This window comes from Puntigrus tetrazona, chromosome 9 (assembly GCF_018831695.1).
Source record: "Puntigrus tetrazona isolate hp1 chromosome 9, ASM1883169v1, whole genome shotgun sequence".
Taxonomy (NCBI): Eukaryota; Metazoa; Chordata; class Actinopteri; order Cypriniformes; family Cyprinidae; genus Puntigrus; species Puntigrus tetrazona.
In genome coordinates this window covers 14,278,524-14,306,375 of record NC_056707.1, presented here as the reverse complement: position 1 = coordinate 14,306,375, position 27,852 = coordinate 14,278,524, and the positions used below count along the sequence as shown (strand labels likewise).

General features: G+C 36.8%; 5 protein-coding genes across 6 annotated transcripts; 3 read left to right on the top strand and 2 right to left on the bottom strand.

Moving 5' to 3' along the window:
- The first annotated feature begins 91 nt into the window (after positions 1-91).
- Positions 92-15,527, top strand: rev1 (REV1 DNA directed polymerase). Of its 2 annotated transcripts, XM_043249541.1 has the most exons (22): positions 92-347; positions 2,350-2,416; positions 3,487-3,619; positions 4,431-4,599; positions 4,692-4,964; positions 5,952-6,649; positions 6,761-6,865; positions 6,944-7,060; positions 7,166-7,292; positions 7,614-7,742; positions 7,841-7,995; positions 8,143-8,262; positions 8,705-8,925; positions 9,038-9,210; positions 10,335-10,576; positions 10,844-11,037; positions 11,565-11,780; positions 11,882-11,993; positions 12,849-13,042; positions 13,174-13,324; positions 13,411-13,513; positions 13,981-15,527. In XM_043249541.1, exons 2-22 carry the CDS (start codon positions 2,360-2,362, stop codon positions 14,090-14,092), a joined length of 3,801 nt encoding a protein of 1,266 aa, XP_043105476.1. In that variant the 5' UTR covers positions 92-347; positions 2,350-2,359; the 3' UTR covers positions 14,093-15,527. The 2 variants fall into 2 exon arrangements, with proteins under 2 accessions (XP_043105476.1, XP_043105477.1); XM_043249542.1 differs by lacking the exons at positions 6,761-6,865; positions 6,944-7,060.
- A 620-nt stretch (positions 15,528-16,147) lies between these two features.
- txndc9 (thioredoxin domain containing 9) lies at positions 16,148-19,089 on the top strand. The gene is made up of 5 exons (XM_043249471.1): positions 16,148-16,214; positions 16,965-17,173; positions 17,312-17,430; positions 17,523-17,777; positions 18,438-19,089. Exons 2-5 carry the CDS (start codon positions 16,988-16,990, stop codon positions 18,556-18,558), a joined length of 681 nt encoding a protein of 226 aa, XP_043105406.1. The 5' UTR covers positions 16,148-16,214; positions 16,965-16,987; the 3' UTR covers positions 18,559-19,089.
- Positions 19,090-19,314: 225 nt separating this feature from the next.
- mrpl30 (mitochondrial ribosomal protein L30) lies at positions 19,315-20,428 on the bottom strand. Its single transcript, XM_043249472.1, has 5 exons — positions 20,106-20,428; positions 19,956-20,015; positions 19,729-19,875; positions 19,577-19,650; positions 19,315-19,507 (listed from the first exon to the last, which is right to left on the bottom strand). Exons 1-5 carry the CDS (start codon positions 20,154-20,156, stop codon positions 19,375-19,377), a joined length of 465 nt encoding a protein of 154 aa, XP_043105407.1. The 5' UTR covers positions 20,157-20,428; the 3' UTR covers positions 19,315-19,374.
- A 417-nt stretch (positions 20,429-20,845) lies between these two features.
- On the top strand, positions 20,846-22,774 carry zgc:162944 (uncharacterized protein LOC569993 homolog). Its single transcript, XM_043249609.1, has 4 exons — positions 20,846-21,074; positions 21,338-21,509; positions 21,593-21,791; positions 22,492-22,774. The coding sequence occupies exons 1-4, from the start codon at positions 20,967-20,969 to the stop codon at positions 22,685-22,687; spliced, it is 675 nt and encodes a 224-aa protein (XP_043105544.1). The 5' UTR covers positions 20,846-20,966; the 3' UTR covers positions 22,688-22,774.
- Positions 22,775-22,811: 37 nt separating this feature from the next.
- acod1 (aconitate decarboxylase 1) lies at positions 22,812-26,191 on the bottom strand. Its single transcript, XM_043249608.1, has 5 exons — positions 26,100-26,191; positions 25,771-25,932; positions 25,588-25,677; positions 25,269-25,468; positions 22,812-24,470 (listed from the first exon to the last, which is right to left on the bottom strand). Exons 1-5 carry the CDS (start codon positions 26,109-26,111, stop codon positions 23,501-23,503), a joined length of 1,434 nt encoding a protein of 477 aa, XP_043105543.1. The 5' UTR covers positions 26,112-26,191; the 3' UTR covers positions 22,812-23,500.
- Positions 26,192-27,852: the final 1,661 nt, after the last annotated feature.

Sequence of the window (27,852 nt, the reverse complement as noted above, 5' to 3'; positions counted from 1 at the left end):
GAGGGTGCTGTGAGATACAGACAGGGCTAGCGCTGTCACTGTGTGACCCCGGCTGAGAGGAGGTGGAGGAGGAGGAGGAGGAGGAGGGACTTACGCGGAAAACAAGCAGAAAATCTGGCAGAGGCGACAGTGAGCAAGCGGCTAGCAATGGAGAGATACGAGTGAATGGTAAAAGGGGAGAATCGTGCAGTCGCAGGAGCATGTTGATATGGACAGAGCCCAGCATGCACCAAGTCTCTGTTAGTAATCTTTCAAATCTGACGCAAAAGGGGTGGACGCAACCCAAGAGCGGAAACAAAGGCGCTTTGGTTTGAACAAAATACATCTGTAAAGAAGGGGGATAATTGGTGAGCAACAATTTCAGTTTTCAGAGGTTTCGTTTTAAAAGGAAGCCGCGCATCACACGCAGAGCGACGCTACAGTTGTGCTGTTCTGTGTTGAACTAATCGATCAGATGTGTGCCGCTGCTGTGTTGCACTTCTGCAACATTGTTCAAAAGGTTGACGGGAATCCAGTTTATTATGCACGAAATGTCACTTGCCTTGTTGGTGTCCTCCGTGTCTGATCTATCAACCGCCCCACTAACTTACTGTCTGCGGCGAATTTAGCTTTCCCAGATTTGCAGCACAGTATTTCCTTCCAGCCGAGACAGTCCAGTGGTCATTCACATGGCCAGGCATGTCCCATGTGACGGCCGATGTGTTGAAGTAAAGCTAAATATACCCGATACTCGGTGTAATTCGTATTAGGAAGCTATCAGGTCTGCTTTTGTGACTGTCTTTTAATTTAATTTTTTTTATATGTATACAATACTGTTGATCGTTGACAGTTCAGTAAACGTGGATCTGTCCGTTTGTCAACTCTTTCAAAGCTTCCCTGGTTTAAGAAAAGCGACATAAACCAATTTGCCATTCTTGGTTGCTGGTTTTACAGAAGTTTTGGACACTTTTCAGTTAGTCAAGCAGTGAGACCAGCTGGCTGTCCAGCTAAACCAACTGAACACAAATTTGGACTTGGTTTGGGGCTTTTTCAGCAGTAAAAGTAATCATCTGTATGATTTTTTTTTTTATGGACTGTTGTTTTTATCGACCGCAAAAACAGTCGACTGCTTATTGCAAAAGTGCTTATTGTATGATCTTTAAAACGGGTATCTGTTTTATATCTGTTGGGTAATGTAGAGTAAAATAATCTTCTTTTTTTAGTTTGATTGCCTGAGTTTAATTCAGTATTACCCAGTAGCAGGCAAAAATGTGTATGTATAACATGACTATAAGGAGAAATACTCTTTGTTAATGAATAGTAATTTGAATGTACAAGTTTCTGAGCACCCATTCACTACCACATTTAATGAAAACACTGAGACTGTGCTGCTCCTGATATCTGAATTGAGCAGGCTGATGATAACGTTAGCCTAGCTGCTCATGTGGAGACTAGTGTTTGTGTTGAAAAAAATTAATTGTGCAAGAAAAAACAGAGACAAACACTTTAATGTTTCATATGAGTGAGGAGCGTATTTGGACAAGGCTAATGATGTTTATTCTGCCTTGATATGCTTATCACATGCTACAGAGATGAGAATGACTTCCCTTTTACTTTTGGGATGCGTTGTTTGATCTGATCTGTTCTCCAGAGGCAAAACGATTGAGGAAACCATGAAATGGAGGTCTTGTATATTAATTTGTCAAGAATAAAAGTGCATGCCTGAAACAGATTTTACAGATGACCTTTACTTTGATAAGGTGTGCAGAAAATGCTGATCATGTGCTTTCCGTTTACCTATGAACTTTTTATCAATGGTGAAGTGTATGCATTCTACAAAGTCTTAAGAATTTGATTGAATTCGATGCAAGTTGATGTGGATAAAAGCGACTGCTGAATGCGAACAGTTTTAGTTTGTTGTTAAAGGTGTAATTTGGAGGATTGCACTTCTCTCCGACTTTGCGAAATTCAGCTGCTTGATTGTTTATGTTGTAGAAAACGTAAACTATATTATCACCAGGCTGTAATCTACTACATGCAGCTGTGAAGCATGGAGATATTAAGATAGTATAAACGTGTAACGTCATGATTTTCAGAAAAGCTGCTTTGAAATAAAACGTATGGTGAAAAACACTATACAAATGAAATTGATTAGATTTATTCTATGCATTTCAGTTGCATATTTTTTATTAACGGTGTCATCTGCCTGCTAATTAAAGCAGAAGCACTTGTACGTACAGTAGCTTGCTCTCTTCCCTGAGTCTGTAAATTCATGTAATTGATGAAGAGAACAGATGTGCATATTTTATCCTCATGTTAATTTTCTGTCGTCTCTGTATTTATTTTTTGTCTAATTTTTTTGACTTTCAGGTCCCTCAGTATGAGTCGAGATGGATGGAGAAAGAAAGCCAGTGAAGATGATGGGTGGGGAGGGCGGGTAAGAGTCTGTTGTTCTTTATTATGAAATGTGTTTATTATTGAAAACAGAAAGGCTCAGCAGCTGGGGTTTTTTTTACAGTTAAGTTGTCATCTTTTGTGCTGTGTTGTCCTACCAGGCTGCTCCTCTGAACATTGTAAATTTATTATTTTTGCTGTAATTTTAATTTGTCCTTAAATTCCCTCATAACCATTGACTGCCAGTCACAGATTGCCCTTCGTGTGAGAGCTGGTGTGCGTCTAGACAGGGTTTCATTTGTGTTACACCACTGAGTAATCTCAATTTTCCTCACTGGCACCTCTGCTCTGCCACCACAGTCCGAGCCCGGCAAAAGATTTGATAGGCTTCAGTGTCCTCATGTTCCTCAGGCATTAGCAGAACCACCCTTTCAAACCCTAATGTGTTGCCACCACATCTGAGAACCAAAAGGGTGGAGCTTGTGCAGTTTGTTGATTGTCAGTTAATAATTTATTAATTTGCTGGCCTAATGCAGATTTAAAATGCGAAGTCGATGCATGTGCTGTATGACAATTATTTTGCGCAGAATTTTTTACTTCTTAAAAACGCACCACAGTAGTTGCCTTCAGGCCTTGTGTGTTTTCCGATCCCAAGTTATATTAATTAAGTTCAGGGGAATTTCCTGTCAGTACAGGTGGAGCGAGTGAGTGTTGTGGTGTATTTTTGTGTGTGTGTGTGAGTCTGTTTATTGGTTCAGGCTCAACTCCTGAATCCCAGCGTTCCATCCGTTGCCATGGAGACAGAGAGTCGCCGTGCCAGCAGGGCAGACTTGCACCTCCAGTCTCATTGAATGTCTGAGGCGTAATCAAACGCTTGTCAGCCAGACGCTGCACGTTTTTCTTTGTGCTTGTCTATATTTCAGTCTGTTCATTTTTACAGGGGTTAGAATTGTTTATACTGTACAAATGTCTGCATGGTCTGTGTGTGGTCTCTGCTTTTCCTTATTACTTGATCTTATGAGGTTATGTTGGTGTGAATGGGAATTTTTATTAAAAAAAAATTGAGGTTATAAATCAAATTTATATCACTGGTTTGTTTGTGGAATTTATTAGGGCGGTTACATGGCTGCAAAAATCTCTAAGCTTGAGGAGCAATTTCAGAAGGATGCCCCGAGAGAGAAGCAGAAAGATGGAACATCCTCCTGTATCTTCAGCGGTGTGGCTATCTATGTCAATGGATACACAGGTCAGATCTCCTCCAAACATCCTCATCCTCAACATCCAAATGTAAACAGGAAAACAAACTTTTCCTGAATTATTATCTGTTTTACTGCATAATGCATCTGGAGCAACAGCAGCGCTATTGTTACAATTTTTTTTTTTTTTTTTTGTCCGTGTGTGTTTTATTATAAATTTTAATACTAATATTTAATAGGAACAGTATTTTACCATTATTATTGTTTTTATTTTATTAATTACATTAATTTTATAAAAAAAATTGTTCACCCAAACATGAACATTCTTTCACTAATATTCACCCTCATGTTGTTCTAAACTTGTAAGACCTTCCTTCATCTTCAGAACACAAATGAATGTATTTCGGATGAAATCCTAGAGCTCTCTTACCCTCCAAAAAAAGCAATGTAACTGAAATGTTCTCACATCCCAAAAAAAATTGTAAGGACGTTGGTAAATACTTTCTGTGCGCAAAGAAAACAATAACTTTATTCAGCAGTTCTTCTCCTCCAAACCATGTCTTCTGCCATTTTCAAAAGCTATATGCATGAACAATGCATACACGATTTAGAGGAGAAGAATTCTGAATAGTAATTTTGTTTTCTTTATGTACAAAAATTATACTGTAGCTTCGTAGAATTACGGATGAACAACTGATGTCATTTGAAAAAATGAAGCTGCGTGATTTAAAAGAAGTGTTGTTGGCTGGATTCAAGCCTGTGTTTACAATTTGAGCACCAAAGCTGAATGTGTCAGGATGATGATGATGATGATGAAGATGAATGCTGTGCTATCTTATATTGCGTGTTTTTTACATGTAGTTCCCAGTGCGGATGAGCTGCGTAGGCTGATGATGCTGCATGGTGGGCAGTTCCATGTCTATTATACTCGCTCCAAAACCACTCATATCATTGCCACCAACCTGCCCAACAATAAAATACAAGAGCTCAAGGGAGAGAAAGTAGTGAGGCCAGAGTGGATCACAGACAGGTATGTGTTTGTGTGCACTTTGCAGGTTATAGTTGCACAATACTATATTCATACAATTTGTCTTTTTTTTTTTTTTTTTTGCTTTTGTGCAGTATAAAGGCAGGCCGCCAACTTTCATATGTCCAGTATCAGCTCTATGCGAAGCAAAAAAGCTTGAACTTTGCCAGTGTTTATGCACGAGGAAAGCAAGATTTGTCGTCAACAAGTGACCCATTCTTACCCACTCCAAGTCATCCTCATTCAGACAGCATTAAGCCTCAGCCCAGCCACACTCAGACCCTCTGTAAAGAAGTTCTCAAATCCACTCACCCTAACCATACAGCCAACTTGACTGAGCGAACCAATCACCAGCTAGATGTCAGACTGTGAGTATGCTTTAAGAACAGGGATACACTGATACATGTAAGTGTCAAATATATATATATATATATATATATATATATATATATATATATATATATACATATATATATATATATATATAATTAAATTTTTCAACCAGTATTTACATTTAAATTACATATGTTGTCATGTAATCTTTAAAGACAATAGTAATAAAAAAAAAAAAACACTGCTAATGTCCTGTGTATTTTTTATTTTATTTAGACAAAATAGTATAGAACTTTTATCAGTTATCTGATTTATCATATTGACCTGCTGGTCACAAAGTTTTTACTCTCCCTCTGTATACTTGAACAATTAGTTCACTTTCTAGAATAAAAATTCCCTGATGATTTATTTACTCCCGTGTCATCCAAGATGTTTATGTCTTTCTCGAAAAGAAATTAAGGTTTTTGTATGTTGTAGGGTTGTAGGTCCAGATTGCAGTATCTTTGCCGCTTCAAAGGGCTCTACATGATCCGAGCCGTTGTATAAGGGCTTTATGTAGTGAAATATACTTTGTATATGCTTTGTTAACCAGACATTCTCTTTCTGGATTGTTTTATTCAAAACACTTAAATTTCATTTGGACTAAGAGTGAATCCCAATTCTATTATCAGCCATGTTGCTTCTGTAGTCAGAAAAATCATACCCCTTCGTTTGAAGTGTGGCCCTGTAATATCTTTGTTTGAAGGGGTATCTGGCCTTTCCCCTTAGCTCTACCCCTCTGACTAAAAGAGAATCGAGGCACCCCTTCACATGAACACTCAAAACGGAGGAGTAGGAGAAAGGGGAAGGGCTAAGGGGTAGAAGTGGCCTAACAAATAAAAAGACACAAACATCTTGGATAACTCGAGTAAATTATCAGGAAGCTTTTATTGTGGAAGTGAACAAATCAATTAAATAATTTTTTTAATGTTTTTTATTTAAAGATGTATCTTTTTGTCCTTGCTCCTTTTTTTGTGTGGCAGAAATGGTTCCTGTAGCATAATCTTTGAGGAGGATGCAGAGAGGCCTAGAGTTAATGGGATTCATGATGGAGATGATGATGATGCCTGCGCCCTTTTGCCAAGAGGTTCACAAGACACTTTGTTAACTAATGGCTGTGTACACCCTGTGAATGGTGCCTTAAAGCCTCAGGACTCTTTTGCAGAACATCCTCCGCATGTTGTTGACACAGGGTCCCATCAGTCTCACCTCCCACAGACTGAAAGCAGGGATAGGGCGGAGCCCAGCTGCTCTTCTGCTGGGTCAAAATCAATTTCCCATCAGAGGTCTTTAATATCCTCTGCCAGTCCTGCAAAGCAGCCTGGTCTTCACAATATGCAAAAGGCCCACCATCCAAAACCAACATCTAATCCAGGAACTTCAGCTCAGAAGAGAAATCTGCACAATCACTCAAGAGTTAGACTAAATGGGAGCCATCACATGAGCCCTAACTCATCTAATCTTGCAGACTCTAGTAATCAGCCAGGAAGGTTGGGCAAAGGAGCAGAAGCTGGAATAATATCAGAGTTCTTTTCTCACTCAAGGCTGCATCATATTTCTACCTGGCGGAATGAGTTCTCAGAGTATGTCAATGCCCTTCAGAGCAGGAGGCGAGCTGCAGGAGGAGCTGTTTTCTCTGGAAAAGAGAAACTGAAGAAGCTCAAAGCTAATTGCAGTTCAGGTATCTTGTCTTTGTGGTTTATGTTTGTGTATTTCTTTGTGTTGTTGAGGAGCATGTGTCTTTGATGCAGCATTTTCCCAAAAACCAAAAAGGTCCTTCTCCTTGATCCAGGTTCCTTAATGGCTGCTCCTCAGGTGCGTCAGTCCTGCATTCTTCATGTGGATATGGACTGCTTCTTTGTATCAGTAGGGATCAGACACAGACCAGATCTCATAGGTATGTTTCAATGAATTGGAAGGAAGTGATAACATTTCTTGTTGACTTTAATAAACTAATGTACAATGTGTACATCAGGGAAACCAGTTGCAGTGACTAGTAACCGCGGTCCTGGTCGTATTGCACAGCGACCTGGTGCGAATCCTCAGCTTGAGTTTCAGTACTACCAGATGAAACAGAAACAGTATAGGAAAGGTAAGCTCAGGATCTAGGAGGAAGATGTTGGTTAAATTTAGCTTGAAGGCTAGAATGAATTTCTTGAAGTTTGAATTTAGGTGACCATTGTGCTTTCTGCTTTAGAGAAAACAGATGGTGATCTTGAGATGACCCCGTCTCCACAATGCGATGAAGCTCCCAGTAATGGAGTGGATCTGGACCTGGCTGCCCTGTCTATGGCAGAGATTGCGTCTTGCAGTTACAAGGCCAGGTATTCATTGTAAACATGTCAAGCTCCTTTCTTGAGCAATATGAAAAACTATTATATAATATTTACAAAAAATAGCAAAATTGGCATTAAATAAAATAATTAAATAAAAGAAAGTTTATGTTTTACTGTTTTATTGTGTTGTTTGTGTTTTATAATAATTTTTCAAATAGACCTGATTTAAATATTTTGGAGCTTTGCTTAAAGAGAAAATCGTCTTTAAAAATAACATGACATTTGAATATTTTAACTTCTTTTTCCAAGTCACACTTAAATACAGTATGACATCCAGCAGTAACTTCTGTTACTGTTTTTCTCTTACAGGCAGGCTGGTGTGCGAAACGGCATGTTCTTTGGCCGGGCTAAGCAGCTCTGTCCTGATTTGCAATCTGTACCATATGACTTCCAGGCATATAAAGAGGTGGCACTGTCAATGTATGAGACCCTAGCCAGGTACCAGATATAATGTTTGTTGAAACTTTTTTTGGATCGCTACATTATTCCTAAATCAGAAAAAGGCAACAATTCTCTTGCTTGACTTTGTTTTATAGTTACACTCATAACATTGAGGCACTAAGTTGTGACGAGGCGCTGGTAGATGCCACGAATCTTCTGGTTGAGCTGGGAGTTACACCTGATGATTTGGCTCGAGCCATCCGTGAAGACATACAGGAAAAGACTGGTTGCTCTGCCTCCATTGGAATGGGTAAGAGAATTTATCTACTGACCAGCATTTTGTTGCAAACATTTATGACTTACTTTCTTCCATGGAAATTTTTACGAATGTAAAAACATTAGAAATTAAGTTTAATAAAGTTTCACTTTTTTCAACTTCCCTTATACTTCTTATTAGGTTCCAACATTCTTCTTGCTCGGATGGCAACCCGTAAGGCAAAACCAAATGGGCAGTACTTTCTCAGATCAGAGGAAGTGGATGATTTTATCAGGGATCAGCCTGTGTCCAGTTTGCCTGGTGAGAATAGAGCGTCCTATATTCAATACCTTTCAAACCTTTATTTCGTTTTGTATGATTTCTACATAGTCATATCTTATTCTTAACAAGTCTGCATTTATTTAATTAAAAACATAATATATATATATATATATATTTATTATTATTATTATTATTATTATTATTATTATTATTATTATTTTTTTTTTTTTTTTTTAAATGCTTAAGATTTTTGTGGAAGGATTCTTTGATAATTGCACATTATTATTATTATTATTATTATTATTATTATTATTATATACCTTCCTGAATAATAGTTTTAATTTATTTGTGCAAAAAATTACTTTCTGGCATCAAACATTTGAATAGTTGGGTATTTTATTCTGAATGAAGAGTTTTACAGTGGAATGTATTACTGTTTTTGTGTATGTCTGGACTAGTGTTTCTGTGTTCTTATGTGCAGGTGTGGGTCGCTCAATGAGCTCCAAGCTGACCTCCCTGGGAGTGAGTACCTGCAGTGATCTGCAGCAGTTGTCCATTTCTCGACTGCAGAAGGAGTTTGGGCCAAGGACAGGACAGACGCTTTTTCGCTTTTGCAGAGGACTGGATGACAGGCCTGTACGCAGTGAGAAGGAGAGGAAGTCTGTGTCAGCAGAGATGAACTACAACATTCGGTTCACACAGGTTTTGAAGTATACAAGTTACAGCAATCATTGCAAATCATCCTGTATCTGTCGTTATCCACAGTCTGTTTACCTGTGTCATAAGTTTCCCTTTGATTCTAATACTTTGCTAGGTTGAAGAAGTGGAGTCTTTCCTTACAAACCTATCTATGGAGGTGCAGAAGAGGTTGGAGGGGGCGGGGCTCAGAGGTCGCCGGATTACACTGAAGGTCATGGTGCGGAAACCAGGGGCTCCAGTAGAGCCAGCCAAATATGGTGGTCATGGGATATGTGACAACTTTGCCAGGTGATTTGCACCAGGATAAATTAAGTGCTCTATTAAATACACTACATATCATATCTAACTGAAATTTAGTAGTAAAAAAAAATGTTGTTGATTGGATGGTGGCAGATCTGAATGCAAACTAGGCCTGTTCAATCAATATATTGACTTATTTCACAATATATGTGATGCAATATATGTCCATTGTATTTACAAAAAAACAACAAAAACATGTATGAGGTGCTAGTTCAAAACTTTAAAAGTCCTTCTAAAAAAAGTTTAATCTGCACATATGGCCTTGTTTAGAGATCTGTGCCTTTGCATACAGAGATCTGACTGCTAAATAGGGATTGTGTTCACCCTTAGGGAAAATCTGTATATGGAAAAATCTTCATAAAAGGTCTTTGTGCATTTGTCTTTTTCCTACTTGTAAGAAAATATGTATTTACTATTTATTCAGGTTTTTTAAGGTATCTAATATTTTGATACTTAATTTCCATGATCTAAATATTTTCAAGAATTAAATGTTTGTTGTCAATTGAAAGTGTGTAGGCATTTAAGAATTTGTAAAAAAATTAAAATAAAAATGCATTTTTATTGCAGGTATAGTTGTAAGTGCATTTAAGAAATGTTTAGTGTTATGTAAATATTGTTCTTTTGTCTTTTTTTTTTTTTTTTTTTTTTTTAGTTATTTGAAAAGCAGTACAAAACAGTAAAAAGCACATTTTGGCTATTTAATTTGTGCAATTGTGAAAGAAATTGTAAAATATATGTTCAGTATTCAGCATTAGGTCCAGTGTTTCATTTTTGTTCAGCTTTGGCCAAGAAATTTATTTTTGGCGCATCCCTACTTGCATTATTATGCTGTTACATTATGATTATGCATTCAGTAGAATAAAATTATCTTAAAAGTTAATACTAAAAAAAACGATTAATTCTTATTTTTTCAGCAAACATTAAAGAAATATATTTTTTCTTATTGTACATTTCAAGTTACACAACAGCAAAGGTAATTAAAAAGAAAATGAAAAATAAGCATGCACAATTAAACAGCCATTATCTAAACTAATACAGATCTTTAATATTGACTGGTAACCAATCTTTTTTTTATATATAATTTTGACATTCACATTACCGTCACATTGCAGGTCTGTTTTACTCGCTCAGCCCACAGACAGTGGTCAGCTGATTGCCACAGAAGCCATTAAGCTATTCCACGCCATGAAATTGGATGTAAAGGACATGAGGGGAGTGGGACTGCAGGTGCAGCAGTTGGAGGGACCACATGCAGACCCATCAGGAAAGGGGCCCTCTCGCAGTCGCTCGATCAAAGATCTGCTGCTGGCCAAACAGCCTGTCCACAGCCCCAAGAAAGACCCTCTAGCACAAGGTTGGAGGAGTTTGATTAGGACAGGGTTGTTCAAATTCAGCCCTGGACTGTTCTACAGAGATTTAGGTCTAACCCTGATCAAACACATACTCTGAATACCTTCAGATATTTTCTTACTCAGGAGCCTTTGATTAGGGTTGGAGCTAAACTCTGCAGGACAGTAGCCCTGCAGGGCAAGATTTGAAGATCCCTGGATTTATAGGATATGTGTAGAATTAATGTTGGTGTCAAACTCTTAACATGCCTTCCCTGTTACTTGTATTTTAGATGGTTTGACCAGCCCTTCTTCATCCAGAGCTTTCTCGTCCAATCAGGAGAGAGTAATCCCGCCATCCTCACCACCTTCCACCAGCTCTGATCCGATGCCTGGAACGAGTAAAGGAGGACTTCACTATCCACACACCCCCAGCTATGTCAGGACATGCCTAAACGTCAGCATTGAGGTGCCATCTCCCTCTCAGGTTAGATTCTCCTCTCTTGAAGGCACCTTAGAAACAAAATTATGCCTACACAGATTATGCCTAATATCCAGACAGAAAGTTAATCTTTTTATGAGAAGTACTTTCATTCAAAAAAAGGATGCATTAGATTGATCAAAGGTGACAGTCAATACAAAATATTACTAATGCTCTTGTTTACATCATCTCATGATGTATCAGTTAAAATTGTATGAATTATAACAAAAATATTAAGCAGCACAACTGATTTCAACATTGAATACTCAGCATATTAGAATTATTATTATTTAATTTTTTTAACATCATGAGACTAGATTAATGGCTGCTTAAAATTTAGCTTTATTTTCACAGGAATAATTCATTATATGAAAATAGAAAATGTTATTAATGTACTTTTAAATAGTGAAATAATTTAATGGTATTGCTGCTATTTTTGTTTTTTAATTATTATTTTTTTTAACTGCAAACTCAGTCTTCTGAATGGCAGCATATCAAATGAATTGTAAGCCCCTGTTTTCCCTTTGTTTCAGGTGGACCGGTCTGTTTTAGAGGCTTTACCTGTAGACATAAGGAAACAGGTGGAACAGTCCTGGAGACACAGAGAGGAGCAGCCCAGCACCTCATCTCATCTCTCAACACCGCCTCGAACCTCCTCTCCACCTCCAGGTCCATCGCTTGGCACGCTTGTACTGCAGCTTCCAAACCAGCCAACAGGCATTATACTAGAGCTCCCTGACTTCTCCCAGGTGCTTTATTATCCCAATCACAGAGAGAAACATTGTGAAATATTGTTACACTCACCATCAGAAACCAGTGCTTTAAATATCCTAACCTAATCATTTAACAGGTTGACCCAGATGTGTTTGCTGCTCTTCCCAGAGAGCTTCAGGAAGAGATATGCTCTGCTTATAGAAACAAGGGAAATGCTCAAGCCAATGTTCAAGCTCAAAGCAGCACTGGTGAGTAAAAATGAGTAGGGGTGTGCAAGATATCTTCACTAGATACATACATTTATTGTATCTCTTGAAGAGTGTGTTCCCTTCAGAGTCATGGTTCACCCAAAATTAATAATTTACTCAGCCTATTGTAGTTGCAAGCCTGTATGAGTTTTTTTTTTTAAGAATGCAGGTAACTAAAACAGTGCGAAATATTTACTTTGCATGTACACAAGTAGAACTGTGTGCATAGTAACACACACTTTTAAAAAGCACAACGTAGATCTAAAGTGTCTTTTACCACTTTTTATTAATTGTATACCTTGTGCAGTTGTCTTTTGCGATTGACATGGAAATAGTCTTGATATGACAGTGTTTAAAAAGTAAATAAAGAAACTTATAAACTATAACAACCTTATTAATTTTACTTTGAAAAGTGCAGTGAACTGAGTTTTTCCAGATCTATCTAACCAAGAGCTCATTCCTCTATTATTATAAGCACCCACATGGTACTTTTTTTTCTATAACTGATTTGATCTTACTGAAATCATACTGCACAATGTAATTTAATGCCTAAATTTAGTTTTTATTAACAAAGTAGTATAGATGTATTTGTCACAAAATAACATTACACTTTTTTTAAGGTAACACCTATTACTTTCTTATTAGCTTACATATTAAAAGAATATTAGCCATTTATTAGTGCTAATTAAGCACATATTAATGCCTTATTCTACATCCCTAATTTTACCCAATACCTAAACTTAACAACTACCTTCCTAACTATTAAAAAGCAGCAAATAAAAAATGTAAGGGAAAAATCGTAGTTAATAGTTACATATTCTAAAGTGTTACTGAACCTTGCTTCCTTATTTCTAGTCGACCAAAAAAATGCATTTCCTCAACTAAAACAACCTGCAGTGGGGAAACTGAAGCGCCGCTACAAAAAGAGAAATGCTAGTCCTGCCAAAAAGGGTCCAAGTCCACAAAAAAAACTATTTCCTGGAAACAGCCCTGCCAAATCCAGTCCCTCCAAAACACTTCCTCTGCCACCCAAACAGCCAGGCCTCAAAGTAAGCCTGTTTTCTTTTGTTCATCTATAATATCTTCAGCCACTTGATACACTTTATATACATCTCTGTTCAAAATGTTTACAATTTTGGAGTGGCAAAAAGTATTTATCGAAGATGTTTCTCATTGGTAGCTAGAAAATGTACAGTGCCCGTCCTCTTCGAGTACTGATGTCCCAGAGACGATGTCCAAATTTAACCCCCGCCCGGTCCCAACCCTAGCTGGAGCTTATGAATTCAGCGACATCAGAACTCTGCTTCGTGAATGGGTCACCACTATCTCAGGTATGGCAGGACAAGACCTTTTTATATAGCAGTATATATTTGCATTGTGCAGTTGGTTTTATTTATGTGGCGCTACGGATTGACAGAACCAATGGAAGAGGACATTCTCCAGGTGGTGAAGTACTGCACAGATCTTGTGGACGATAAAGACCTGGAGAAACTCTACCTTGTCATCAAATACATGAAGAGGTATAACTCTGAATTAATTCTGGCTAATTCCTGCAACACAAGACTCATTTCACCAGTAGTAACAATACACTACTCTGTGTACTATGTTAGAGAATAAGATATTTCTCTTTCATGTAAATTCTGTTCTTTTAAAACTTTGACTATTCATCAAATAGTCTTGGAATTTATTTCTTTTTTTTTAACTGTTTTTAAAATGATTCTTATCAGTGTTTCTTGAACACCAAGATCTTATGATATAAATAGCATTTTAAAATATATTAAAATGTTTTTAAAAAATCTTCTATTCAATAACTATTGAAATTTAATAGTGATTTGGTAATACAGTTTTTCCTGTGTTGTGATCGAATAGAAATTTAGTGAACATAGGATACTAAAAATCTTACTAACCCCAAACCTTTGAACAGTAGTGTAGGTCGATCGGGCCCTTCTTAATTAAACCATTTCATTGTTTTTACCGTTGGTTTCAGACTTATGCAGCAGTCCTCAGAGTCAGTATGGAGCATGGCCTTTGACTTCATCCTTGACAACGTGCAGGTAGTGGTACAGCAAGCCTACGGTAGCACTCTGAAGATCACATAGGAGGACTGTCTTAACCTCAGTCACTGTGACATCAGCCCAGACCTGCCACCTCCTCATGACGCGTGAGAGAGACAACAAAACCACTTAAATCTGCCAGTCATTGTAGCATCGCTTGTCCTCTCCTCGGAGAACAGAGGATTAAGAGATCGTGCCAGTGATGATGAGGAACAGATGAGCTTACCAGCTACATTCAGAAGCAGCTGAGTTTTTCTTTCATCATGATGTCAATTCTCTAGACTAATGTCTAGAGGTGTTTTGGTAACACTATTCAATCAGGTTGGATTTGTTAACATTAGTTAATGCATCAAGTGTCATGAACTAACAATGAATACTTTTTGACAATTTATTAATCTTGTTAATTCATACGTGTACTATGGTACTAGTTTTTGTTAATTACTAATGCATTAACCAATATTAACGTACACTACATCTGTAACATTTAAAGATGTTTATGTAAAAATTAACAGTTTACAGCACTTATTAATCTTGGTTAAAGCATTATTGGTTAACTAATATTAACATGTACAACCTGGTTATAAAATGTTACCAGATGTTTTTTGAATGTTTTAAATGCACTGATTGTCCTAAACCAAGCAAAGCAAGCCTCTTTGCTTTGTGTTAGTTTTTTGGATTTTTTTTTTTTCCTCCCTTGTCTTTATTTCTTATACTCCAGAACATGTGTTTATCTTGAAAGCCTCAAAAGTATTTACAGACTTTGTAGCAAAGCAAAATGGAGTGGCATGTTATTTGCCTTTTATGGGTCAGTCCGAAGTGGAAATCGGAAAAAAAACAACACCTTCTATCAAAAGTCAGTTTTAGCATGTGCATACTAACATTTTATGTAAAGCTAACATTTATGTTTTTCTAGACAAATATTATTCCTCCTTATCGATGGTTTCTTATTGTATGTTTGTCTTTGTGTGTAAAAGAGCTAAGAGAGAAAGAGAGATAAATATTTATGAAGAAAAAGATTAAAACATTGGCCAGTTTAATTTTTACTAAATTCAGTTTCAAATGTCCTGTCATGCTTCTCAATCTTTTATTGCAAATTTGTGCATGTGGTGCTAGAGGAAAGGAAGGGGTTTTTCAATCAGGTGGATGCAAACTACATAATGTGTCAAGGTGGATTCTTCAGTGCAACATTTTCCTCTCGAGTCTTGTTCAATGTGAGGTTGGTTTTATGTGTGAACAGAATGTACTTAAATCCTCAAAATTAGTACTTTCTTGGTTTTAAGAAGCTGCTCAAGAGACAGACATCTGTTATCATATATTATCATGACATTACAGAGAGGAAGGCCTAAAAAAAAAAAAAAAAAAAAAAAAAAATCATTTGGTCAAAAATCTGTCATGACAGAATTACCCGTGCCTGAAGACCTGAAGCTGTGACGAAATTTGTACGTTTTCTAAATTTGCAAATAAATTTGGATAAGTGATACGGTCTTGTTTTTAAACTGTTTTTATATGTGTGTGTTTATAATTTGTGGATTGGGATGAAGTTGGTCTATAAATAATATGTAACAAAAGCCATCTCATGATAAGCTAATTTAAGATGCCTCAAAAGAAAGAAGACAGAAGGCATTTATCTGGTGAAATCTGCACAGCTGTAGATGACTATTTAATAACACTACAGATACAGTTTGGTGATGTACAACACGAAACTGCGGTACAAATGTAACATTTCAGTGGTGCCTTTGAAGAGGCAGAATCGACTTGGTGATCATAATTTTCTTCCATGTATACATTTGGTCACACGTGATAAATGTAGAAGAAAATACAAATGATCTAACGTGAATTAAAAACATTAGAGCGCGTTGTGTGTACTTCGAGAACGAGCTACCTTTGTGTAACAGCAAAATACCACAGTTATGGTAACAATAATAATTGTTTTATTATATATGGTTACCCTGAAGGGTAAGCCCAGTAAAATACAGAACATAAAATAAATGACGTTTTGCCCTTTTCGTTATACAAAACTGTATGACAGTACGATGAAAATTTTTTTAAATGGGTTTATTTTGTTTCTAAAATGCGTCGAAAGCGCTACGCTTGCGTGACGTGATCAGTCGACGCCTTTACGTAAACCTGTGTCAGCGTGCCGCCTTCTGGAAATCATACCGCTTCGGTAAGTGCTCTTCCCTGACCTACATAAAATATAGTAAACGTAATGTCAGTTAAATTGTTTCTAACTCATCGTTGCTTTCCGTAGAGTGCTCTTTTCGATTAACTAGGCAATCGCTGATTATTAGTCTTTGTTAGGGCTCAAAGCTGCCGTTACCACGGTGCTTGGAAGCCAAAGCAAGCCGCTAGCACTAGCACGATTTGTCACAAAGCCCAGCATATCAGTTTTAAACTCAACAGTCCTTATTTTACAAAAGCTTACAACCCGTCGAAATCATAAACTGTCGATGAGACACAGGCGTAGTGACTGGAGAGTGTAAGCCAATTTGGCGTTTTTCTGGTCAGGCGCTGGCCGACCAACAGTATCTCTATTGTTGTGAATAAACAGAATGCCCATAAAACGATTATCGTTGTGTGCCACACCTTTCATTACACAAAAGCTTTTGTTTTGTTAAATATAATGCTGTTAAAAAATAAAAACTGTCAATTCTGAGCTGTTTTCCGTGCTTAATGTTAACAGACAACACGATACTAAATTGATATAAAACTAAATTGTAGGCACAAATGCCATGTTCTTGTTAAACCTATAAGACGTGTTATGAAAAATGATTTAACAATGTAAAGTTGATCTACAATAAAGCATCTTTTATGTTTAATTATTTGAATAATTAAGGTCACTGTTTACCCTTTTTAACGGGATGTTACACTTCTTGTCAGTATGTAATTGCAGACAAAACTGTGCTGTATTTCTTAGAGGCAGCCAGGTTGTGAGAAGAAATGGCCAGTCAGTCCATGGAGGTTGTTGCGAAGGCTCTGGAGCAGCAGGTGCTGCAGTCGGCACGGATGGTGGAAGAGCAGCTGGATGCAGAACTGGACAAGCTGGAGCGCATGGATGAAGATGAGCTGGAGCGACTGAAGGAGAGAAGGCTCGAAGCCCTTAAGAAAGCTCAGAAACAGAAGCAGGTGATTCTAAACATTTTAATTCAATCTAGGTTTGAAATTTGGATCTGGTTTTAAATGCACTGTTGAAGTGTTTATTCACAATGAGTTATCAACTGGAGTGATTAAACTTTGTGTTCTGTTGTACGCGTCTGTCCTCAGGAGTGGATGTCTAAAGGACACGGTGAATACAGAGAGATCCCAAGTGAGAAGGATTTCTTCGCTGAGGTTAAAGAAAGCAAAAGTGTGGTCTGCCACTTCTACAGAGACTCCACCTTCAGGTATTTTATATTATTCTTGTGCTTTGTATTGTAAATCAAATGTGCAAACGTATATCTTTAATTTAATTTATGTCTTTAATTTATTCCCAAAGATGCAAAATTTTGGACAAGCATCTAGCCGTTTTGGCGAAGAAACATCTGGAAACAAAGTTCATCAAACTAAATGTTGAGAAAGCTCCATTCCTCACAGAGAGGCTGAGGATTAAGGTCCTTCCCACACTGGCTCTGGTGAAGGACGGGAAGACTAAGGATTATGTTGTGGGCTTCAGCGATCTGGGCAACACAGATGAGTTCCCTACTGAAATGCTGGAGTGGAGACTGGGCTGCTCGGATATCATCAACTACAGGTGAGTGCAGGAGAGAAATAGTATTAGTTAAATAACTATTTGGTCAACTGAGAAAGAGACTGAAAGCACCAATAACCAAAATAATATAAAGCAGCCATACATCGCTATTAGGATTGGACGCATCCTGCTGTGATAAGTTTGGATAAGTTCAGAAATCATTACAATATGCTGATTTAGTGATCAAACTGGCACTAAATATCTCTTTAAAACTAGGAAAAGAATTTTCATATATAATGGAATACCTGCACCTCTGTCAGGTTTCAGAGGAGGATGCTGCTGTTAGAGAACATAGTCATGTAATTACACAGGCATTTGTAAATGACCAAAACAACATCATTTTTTCTTATTGTGTAAAAGTTATCCTACTCAATTGTGTGCTAGTTTTTTTTAATGCACATTTTTTGCATTCATGCATATCTTGCCCTTGCCATCCAGCGTTTTAATATGCAATGTTCCAAAATGCACATAAAAATGGGTAGATTGAAACACCTACTGTTAAAACTATGATTATTAATGAATAGAAATTTCAAAAGAATATTATTTTTTAAAGATTTCTTTACTGTAACATCTGTTCAATTTGTATACTTGCTGAATAAAACTATTAATTTCTTTGTTTTTACTATTTTTAACTACTTTTGCATTTCTCTTTACTACTTCTAGTGGGAATCTTTTGGAACCGCCAACTATTGGACCGAAGTCAGGGTCAAAGTTCACCAAGGTGGAGAAAAAGACCATCAGAGGCAAAGGTTATGACTCGGACTCTGAATCTGATGAGGATTAGAGGACAAACATCAAGCTCCGTCTTTCTCAGGGCTTCCTACATAACAGTCCTACGTCTTGTAACACCACTTCGTGGTCACTTTTTTTTTTTTCTCTCTTTTTGCAGTGTCTATTTAATTTCTTCTGTCACCTTTTGTTGTATGTTTGCCCATTCTAAGATGACTGAATACCACCTGATAGGGTATTTATACTTCATTTCATATCTCTTCAATTTTTAATTTACAGAAGTGAAACTTTTCTATGGAGCATAATTCTGGTGAAGGTTCTTTCTTTAGCGCTGATTTATTATCTAAAGAAGATTGTGTTTTTGTAAGATGGAAGATTCAGAAGCATTTAAACAATGGTGCAAACACGAACTCATTCTTTTGCCTCTGATGGACTGATGCTCAGCTCAGTGAGCATCGAACAAGTGCCAAGGAAGCAAACTTCTGTATTCCACTAAGAATTGCCACCTCTTTCTCCCATTGATGTGAAGGATGTGCTTTTTTCTTTTATAGCAGTACATGACTTATTAAAAAAATATATGCCTTTTTGTTCATGTCAATGAATATTTGTCTCACTGAACATATTAGTGACTTAAAAATTACATCACCTGGGTGACTGATGTTTTGTAGAAGACAAAGATCTGGTAATTTACATTTTACATTCATGCAGTTGACTATGTAGAGTAATAATTTAATTCTAAATACACATTTCCATGTGATCAGTTTTTCTTTTCATGAAAATGCCCTACTGTTTGAGCTACAGTACAGGTGGATGATATTCAAATGTTTATTAAACAACAAATACACAGCACAAATAGTAGGCCACAAAAACACTATGACTCAATGGCTTTCTGCTCAAGGGGTTTCAGGAGACGTTTCACCACCAGCTCCCCTTTGCTATTCAGATACGTGTTAGCCATGTCCTCCTCAGCAGGCAATCCATAGGGAAGCTTAAGAGGTTCAATCCTGCAGATAGAATTTAATTTAATTCCAATTGGTCAGCAATCATGTCAAAATGTGTAAGTCTTAACTTACCTAACTAGATGCTTAACGATTTTCAGTAGATTGTTCACTGATGGGATGTTCTTGTGGATACGGGGTTCATGTGCCTGATGATGAAAGTGATATATTAAATAATATTTCTAAAAGAATATTAAAATTGAAAAAAAAGGATAATCACATCCCACCTTCATAAGCCCTAAACTCTTCACAACCTTCTTTTCCCAATAGGGTCGTCTCATTGTGCTTTTAACCCTTGTCACTATATGCAGTTTATGTGGGTGTTCTGGATCACCACCATACTTGTCATGTTCTTTTGCCCGTTCCTCAAATACCTGAAGGACGAAAATATTATGCGATATTACGTTCAATAAACTGATTTGACTAAAACAAGTACATTTGAACCGTCACATACCTGTGGAGAGATGCGGCTCTTAGTGAATTTAGTACGACATGTCATGGCTTGTGTCAGATTCTGCAATTAGGATTTAAAGATTGTGTTAAAACACTTTTTCTGACATGGTTATTAAATAAACTATCACAATAAAATTGGAAATAATCTTACATTTCTCACACCGGAGGCCGACGTTAAAAGAGCTCGATACAGCCCTGCCATGATTACACACTGTCTGGAGTTGACTTGAATGCTACTTAGGAAGGTTATTAGCTAGCAAGCTAGCTAGCTAGCTAGAATTAATGATGCCCAGTACAGCACTAAATAAGTGGACTATATAGAGACCACAACAGGATTAAGGCATTTAATGTTATTTACTCATATACCCATGTTATTGCGAAACGTTAACGGATAAACATTTTATAACAACTAACTACACTACATGCATGGATGTCAAATATGTCGACTGGAAACGGAAACGGCTCTTTGTTAAAAAAAAAAAAAAAGTAATTTCAAAATAAAGGTCCGGAGCCTTAGAGCGGTTCTTTTCAAACAACCGTTTAAAAATTATTTACGTTCCTGCTACATCGATATTATAACTTTACAATAAATCTACAAGAACAAGCTGTTTATTAAACTTGTATTAAATACTATTTAATAATATTTATTAAGTACTATTTAATTGATGTGTTGCTGCATGATTCTGCTTTTAAAAATGTTCATTCAAAAAGTGATTTTGAACTCAAATTACATTTACATTAAAAAAAAATAATACATTTCTAATTAATCTCTTAGTGTTTCCCCCCTTGTCTAAACAAACAAACAAAAAATGTTCAAAAAGAGAAGATTCTCAGTTTGGTTCAGTCATGTTTGTTCAACAGATTCACTAAAAGATCCGAATCGAATGAACAATTCATTTGTGACTCTCTTCCGTAGCGGGTAGAGGCGCGCTGTGGCGTTTGCGACACTTGAAAGTTCCTTTCAAATTCCTTGCTGTCTTCGTTGAGTTTGCGACTTCGTTTCGCACAGAGGATGGGGAAGCGTGTAGCTGTGGTGTTGGCAGGATGCGGTGTGTTTGATGGAAGTGAAATCCACGAGGCTTCTGCCGTTCTGGTTCATTTGAGCCGTCAGCAAGCTACTGTAAGTTTACATGTTAACCTTTAACAATCTCCACTGCTTAGAATGCATCAGCAGAGGTCATAACAGAGCATAACGTAATACAAATGCATCTAACAGTTGATCCACCCAGAGCACATGACTAGTTGATTCTATTTATATCAGATCACTTATTTAACACGGACATCGCACAACCATATGAATAGATTGCAACACACTGTACTTCACTCCTGATAAAATATTTTCTACCTGCCTTGTGAAGTAACGTAATTAACACTTTCTCACAGGTGAAGATATTTGCTCCCAACACTGATCAGATGCACGTTGTAGATCACCTGAAAGGCTCTCCAACAGAGGAAAAGAGAAATGTGCTTGTGGAGAGCGCCAGACTTGCCCGGGGTGACATCCAGGACCTCTCTGAGCTCGACGTAAAGGATTTGGATGCCATCATCTTCCCTGGTTAGCGTGCTACTTCCGAAAGAATGTTAATTTGCTCTTCTGTTCAGTATTTTGATTAGTAACGTTTTAACAATGCTTTGTAGGTGGCTTTGGAGCAGCCAAGAATCTGTGTAGCTGGGCTGTCCAGGGTAAAGACTGCTCGGTCAATGAGCAGGTTAAAACCGTGCTGGAGGCCTTTCACGCTGAGAAGAAGCCCATCGGCTTGTGCTGCATCTCACCTGTACTGGCTGCTAAGGTTTTCCCCGGCTGTGAAGTGACTGTTGGCCATGACAAGGATGAAAGGTAAATCATGTGACTTTTAGGAAACATAAAAGTTGCGTACAGATCAAACTCATTTGCAAACTTGTGCTTAGTTTAGCTGGCATTTTCATATAAAAAATGTGCGGTGTCAGAAAGAAATTATTACTTTCAGCAAGGACGCGTTAAGCTGATTGAAAGTGACGGCACAGGCACAAATATAAGGTTTTTTTTGTTTCTTTTTATTTTATAGTTTTCATTTCTATGAAAAAAGTTTTAATTATTTAATAATTTTTTGTATTATAAATAATTTAGTTTCAGTTTGTGTTATTTTAGTAAATCAGGTTAAATTAAATGAAAATAAAATAACATAAAAAAATAATAATTGAATTTATAATTTTTTTTTATGGTTTTAGTTTTAGTTAACTATAATCCTGTTTTGAACTTTATATCAAACAATCCTTTAATGTTCTTGGCGTTTACCAAAATGTAGTAGCATAGCCATTTCCTAAATGCATAATAATGAATAATTTGTACATAAACTATTATTATTGTAGGCTGTAGATATCTGATGCTGTGAATCATTGGAATGATCTCTTTCGGCAGAATCTGACGCAAAGAAACTGATTTTAACCCAGAGAAGAGGCAGAGCTCTGTTTATACAAAGTCTTGTGTTATTTTTATGTTTCTGTATTATTCACAAAATGACATTAATAGGCATACTGTCTGAATCACTGGCTTCCAGGTATCCAGATGTTCCAGACACTGCGGAAGCTATTTCTCAGCTTGGCTGCAAGCACATCTGCAAGCATGTGAATGAAGCTCATGTCGATGAGAAAAATAAGATTGTCACTACCTGTGCTTTCATGTGCAAAGCACCACTTCATGAAATATTTGATGGAATTGGAGAGATGATACAGGAGGTGCTGAAACTTGCCTGAATTCCTGTCTTTCTAATGTTTGTATATAACACTTCCAGCGTCTGAATAAACAATTAACTTTTGTCTCTTAGACTGTTACAAACAAAATGATGAGTCCATTCTTATTTAAATTTTAACAGCTTTTATTCAGAAGTACTTTTATTCAGTAAGGGTGCATTACATTGATCTGAACTCAGCATATTAGAATGATTTCTGAAGGATCATGTAACTCTGATGACTTGAGTAATGACTACCTTAAATAATTTTTATATTTACATTTACATTTAAAGAAAATATATAAGTTGCAATAATATTATTCGAAAACGTCAATGTTATGGTAATATAAATGACTTAGATAAACAATAAATGTACAGTAAATGTTTTCAACATGGATCAGGGGAAAAAAACAGAAACAGCAGAATGCATAGTGGTGTTAAAAAATGTTTTGAAGAAAGTGATATGAAAACTTTCATTCAGAAATGTGAAAACTCTCCCTCCACTTTCAGTTTGACGAGTGAAAGGAACTTACGTAATTTTCCCGGAAAAAACTACATGTGATGAAAGAACATTATTACTTAATGCTGTGTATTTGAACAAAAAATCTGACATTGCAGAAATACTCAAGGGTAGTCGGAATACACTCAAAATGCTTGTCAAATATATAGATATGGTCAAAAATTAATAACTGATAATCACCAAATTGTGATTTAATAACAATGGGGTTGTATTATAAAATGCAGAATGCAGAAGATTTAAGCCACAACACCACAGAGGTTTCAGTGTGACAACATGATGCTTCCTATTAGCTTAAACGATGCTACATTACACGATGATTCAGGCCGAAGCTGAGTAGCGACGCTCATATCTGTGCATCGTGTGCTTATTAAAGTGCATGTATGACCAAAGCATTGAACAGTCTTGACTGGCGTCGAGATGGTCTACGGTGTAAATAATACCCTCCACAACCTCAGGGGTGAGCACAGTCAAAGCATTAGCCCTGAACTTCCTCAACAGGTCCTCGTGACTAAGTGGTTTCCTCCAGTGACCGTAAAAAGTGTTGCAGCGTGCAGTGAATTTTTCCCCCTGAGTTGTCTCCACTGCAATTTCACAGTACATTTTTTCAAAGCTTGAGTGATTGTCTTGCGGATTTTCCAGCTGCACTTTCAGAAGCATCTCCTTTAGGGCACTCCTGTTCATCTGGCTTTTGCTGAAGGAGTCGACGGTGACCTCTCCATCTAGCAGCGCGGTGCAGCAGTTGAACTGGAATGAATGTCTGGCCTGGTGCTCGCTGACAGGAAGAGGGCAGTCTACATATCTGGATGAGGGCACTCTGAGAGTGATCTTCTTGATTTGATTAAGATCCGCATTTGGGTATTTGTCCAAAACTTTCGCCCTTGCTTCTATTGCTGCATCGGCCACCCAGTGCATCCCGAGATGGGCGGGAAAGCGCTTCTGTGCAATGTTCTGCTCTTCCAACACCCAGCTGTAATGAGAAGTAGGGGTGACCTCAGCCAGTGGGCGAGGGACATAATCGGGATAGAATGCCCCGAAGCCAGATTCCAGGTCCAGAATTTGCATATTACCCTCCAGGCCGAGGAAAGCAAGTTGGGAGGCCTCCAGACCCCCCCGGGCAGCATTGCCCATGTGTAGAGGTTTAGTTTGAGTCGCAGCGTTTGCCATGGGTGCTCCGGCAGATGAGCACGCTATGGCTAGAGCCGCTATGCTCTGGGCCGCTGGGAGACCCAAAAGTTTTGCCGTAGCAGCAGCGCTGCCCATAATCCCAACAACTGCAGGCGGGTGGAATCTGAGAGTGTCACGTGAATTAAAAATAAATAGATTTTTAGTTATTAAACAGTAATGGTGAGGAAAGACATATTGTTTGCCTTTAAAATCAATTTCCAGTAGAGCTGTTAACAAACAATTTGCTCTGCTTGCACTTTTATGCGTACAGCTATAAAATATTTCGTGAAATATTTTATGCACATTCCAACAGTTAGAAATGTACACTGCTGTTCAAATATTTGGAGTTAATACAATTTTAAAATAAAGATGCATGAAAATGTATCAAAAAGAAAATAAACACTATAAAACAAACATCACATTTATACTGTCACTTTTTAACATTGATGCATGTGACACTGATGGCTGGGGTAATGCTGAAAATCCAGCTTGAGATGAATTCACAGATGTAAATTAATTACTTTGATATTCCAAACATACATCAGAAATCTTGGTAACAGTTTAGAATAGGTAACATTTGTTAACGTAACTAAAACATTTCAATAAACTCAATAAATTCTTAATTTGCTGCTTATTAATAGTTAACAAGATCATTGTTAATCTAAATATTGGTCAGGATTAGGAATGTAGAATAAATGGCTAATATTCTAGTAATATGTAAGGTAATAATCAATTAATAGATGTAAAATAAAGTGTTACCAGAAGTTTCACTTTCATCCCCAGTTACTAAGATTGAAAATGCATACTTGTCCTTTTGAAAATCAAAATCACGATTATCTTTCAAATTAGGGCCACATCTTTTATTTGGTTTTATTTTAAATAGTGCATCATATAGTGCATAATTGTATACAAATACTGTTACCTTTTGGGAATGTTGTGTGCCTCTTTAGAAAACCTCAGGAGTCTCCCCTGAACCTCAATGCCTACACTGAAAGCCAACAACAGCTCCAGGCCAGAGGGTTTAACGGGCAAAGTTTCAGCCAGTGCGAGGACCGCAGGCAACACCGCTCCAGAGGGGTGAGTGGCTGGATGCCAGGTGTCATCAAAGTCCATAGAGTGCACCTAATATATCACAGGAACACATCCCATTATCAGTGCGTGCTTTAAAAAAGTTAGTGTTTTTATCACAGTTATATATTATTCACCAGAGTATCTGAACGTGACTATTTAAAACGACCTACCGCAACTCCATTAACAAAGGCAGCATAGTGAGGTGGAAGAGATAATCCTGGTCTGGCCCAGACCTTGCTGTTTTCTAGTGCTTGCTGCCTCTAATTTAAAAATGATCAAAGAATTGCGCATAAAACATGAAAGGCAAAAAAGGACAAAGGAAAAATATTCCTCTACGTAAACACTATCCTTACTTGACTGCACTGAAGCACTGTGTTGAAGACTGGGGTGTTTGTTCCAAGCAATCCCACTCCCAGTGTGTCCAGTATCATTCGCTTACTCCTCCTTATCACTTCATCTGTCAGATGAGATGTGCTCAGACAGGACACTGCTGCTCCAAAACTCTCAGTAACTCCCTGAGAAAATAACAATTGCCATTTAATTATACTATATCTTGCACAGTACATCAATAGCGTAAATATTTGAATAATTCGAATTTTAAATGTAGCAAAAGAAGAAATACACGTGTAAAAAAATGGCACAAAAAAAGCAAATCTGCAAAGAAATAAATGACTGGAAGTACCTTTCTCATCATTGTGTGAGGTCTGAATCCTACTGTGAGTTCAGTGTGGTGATGTTCCCCTTATATACTTCCCCTTATATATTCCTACGAGCAGAAATGGGTCGCCAACCATCAAATTTCCAAGGTTAGTACAATAGTGTGAAGTGCATTGTTTCACAATTTGAAACAGCCTCATGCTATTTAATTGCGGTTCACATTTTGCACAATTGGTTCATTTTGAACCGTACTGTATGTTTAGATTTTGCGATTTGTTTCGACAAAATACAATTTGTGATAAAACATTTAGCACGAAAGTGAAACCGCCAAATCAATAATAACAATTTGCATTATGCATATTGAATTATTATTCCAGACATTGTCGCATTTACACATTAACATTTAGATCATTGCCCACACATTTGAAAAGAGTGGTAGCACTGTATTTTACCGTATGTGTGCTTTCCTGGTACATACAAGGTACATATATTGTACCTACAGGCAAATGAGTGGTAACACTAGGTACTTACCTGAAGTATTAATAGAAATTAGTTTGTACATACAGACAACTCATTTACAGATAGTGCCCATACATGGTAGCTAATTAGATACTTTACTGTACATACTAATGTATATATATATATATATATATATATATATATATATATATATATATATATATATATATATATATATATATATATATATATATATATATATATATATATATATATATATATATATATATATATATATATATATATATATATATATATATATATATATATATATATATATATATATATATATATATATATATATATATATCTTAAATATGCAGCACTTAAAGACAAGTGGGTACGCACATTTTATTATAATCATTTTATGTTAACAGAGTGCTTTCATGAAATGAAAATGAAAATAGGTCCATCATCGAATCACATGAAATCTAGATGGTCGTCATATTTCATGAACTTGTATGGCCACTTAAAGTGTGTATCTCCAGCATTTGTTTAATCTGGAATTTCTTTTGCAATTTTTGGAGACCGTCTTCTGTCATTTACTGGTTCCTCATAATATCACATGAGTATGACCTTTGTAAAGTGACAGAAAGATAAGCTGTAATATTGTTTGCGCATAATATTGCGCAGCTGGTGCTCCAGGGCTGGAAAACACTGCATAGGTTTGATATTCTTTAGAGTCACGGAATAATTAATCAGAGTAAGATTTACTCTCATTTTATGATATAACTATACACAGTGGTGGAGTCTTCGGTTCCTGTTTGCCTCCTGTGCAGAACATGTCGCAATTCCACCCTTCTTGTCTACAGATGCCTTTAGCTCCAGCCCAAGTCGGTTTAGTCTGACAGCTTCTTCTAGCCCTGTTCTGTTGTTAGTCCCTGTCCTGACTCTCAGTCCAGACGTTTGCTTGTATCAAGCCTAGAGTATATTTACTGATGAGAGGAATGTTGCATTCATGGATTGTTTCTTTTTCCATAAATGCTTAAAGCATTATTCAATAAATCATGTGTTGTTGCTGTATTAAAGTGTCAAAGTTTGTTTTGAACTTTTGCATTTTAAATTAATCGTATTACTATGTATATACTATGTAATAGTGTATATATATATATATATATATATATATATATATATATATATTAATATTATAGTAATATGATTATTATGATTAAATGCAAAAGTTCAAATAAAGTCAAATTAAATTGTAATATATATATATATATATATATATATATATATATATATATATATATATATAT

Excerpts from the sequence above, each read along its gene's own strand:
- rev1 (XM_043249541.1), top strand. The coding sequence starts at position 2,360 with ATGAGTCGAGATGGATGGAGAAAGAAAGCCAGTGAAGATGATGGGTGG. Across the intron at positions 6,650-6,760 it reads CAAAGCTAATTGCAGTTCAG|GTTCCTTAATGGCTGCTCCT; the intron begins GTATCTTGTCTT and ends TCCTTGATCCAG. Across the intron at positions 11,994-12,848 it reads TCAAGCTCAAAGCAGCACTG|TCGACCAAAAAAATGCATTT; the intron begins GTGAGTAAAAAT and ends CCTTATTTCTAG.
- txndc9 (XM_043249471.1), top strand. The coding sequence starts at position 16,988 with ATGGCCAGTCAGTCCATGGAGGTTGTTGCGAAGGCTCTGGAGCAGCAG. Across the intron at positions 17,174-17,311 it reads AAGCTCAGAAACAGAAGCAG|GAGTGGATGTCTAAAGGACA; the intron begins GTGATTCTAAAC and ends GTCTGTCCTCAG. Across the intron at positions 17,431-17,522 it reads TACAGAGACTCCACCTTCAG|ATGCAAAATTTTGGACAAGC; the intron begins GTATTTTATATT and ends TTATTCCCAAAG.
- mrpl30 (XM_043249472.1), bottom strand. The coding sequence starts at position 20,156 with ATGGCAGGGCTGTATCGAGCTCTTTTAACGTCGGCCTCCGGTGTGAGA. Across the intron at positions 19,876-19,955 it reads AGAGCCGCATCTCTCCACAG|GTATTTGAGGAACGGGCAAA; the intron begins GTATGTGACGGT and ends TTCGTCCTTCAG. Across the intron at positions 19,651-19,728 it reads AGAGTTTAGGGCTTATGAAG|GCACATGAACCCCGTATCCA; the intron begins GTGGGATGTGAT and ends TTTCATCATCAG.
- zgc:162944 (XM_043249609.1), top strand. The coding sequence starts at position 20,967 with ATGGGGAAGCGTGTAGCTGTGGTGTTGGCAGGATGCGGTGTGTTTGAT. Across the intron at positions 21,510-21,592 it reads GGATGCCATCATCTTCCCTG|GTGGCTTTGGAGCAGCCAAG; the intron begins GTTAGCGTGCTA and ends AATGCTTTGTAG. Across the intron at positions 21,792-22,491 it reads GGCCATGACAAGGATGAAAG|GTATCCAGATGTTCCAGACA; the intron begins GTAAATCATGTG and ends ACTGGCTTCCAG.
- acod1 (XM_043249608.1), bottom strand. Across the intron at positions 25,678-25,770 it reads CAGTGCTTCAGTGCAGTCAA|AGGCAGCAAGCACTAGAAAA; the intron begins GTAAGGATAGTG and ends TTTTTAAATTAG. Across the intron at positions 25,469-25,587 it reads CCTTTGTTAATGGAGTTGCG|GTGCACTCTATGGACTTTGA; the intron begins GTAGGTCGTTTT and ends GTGATATATTAG.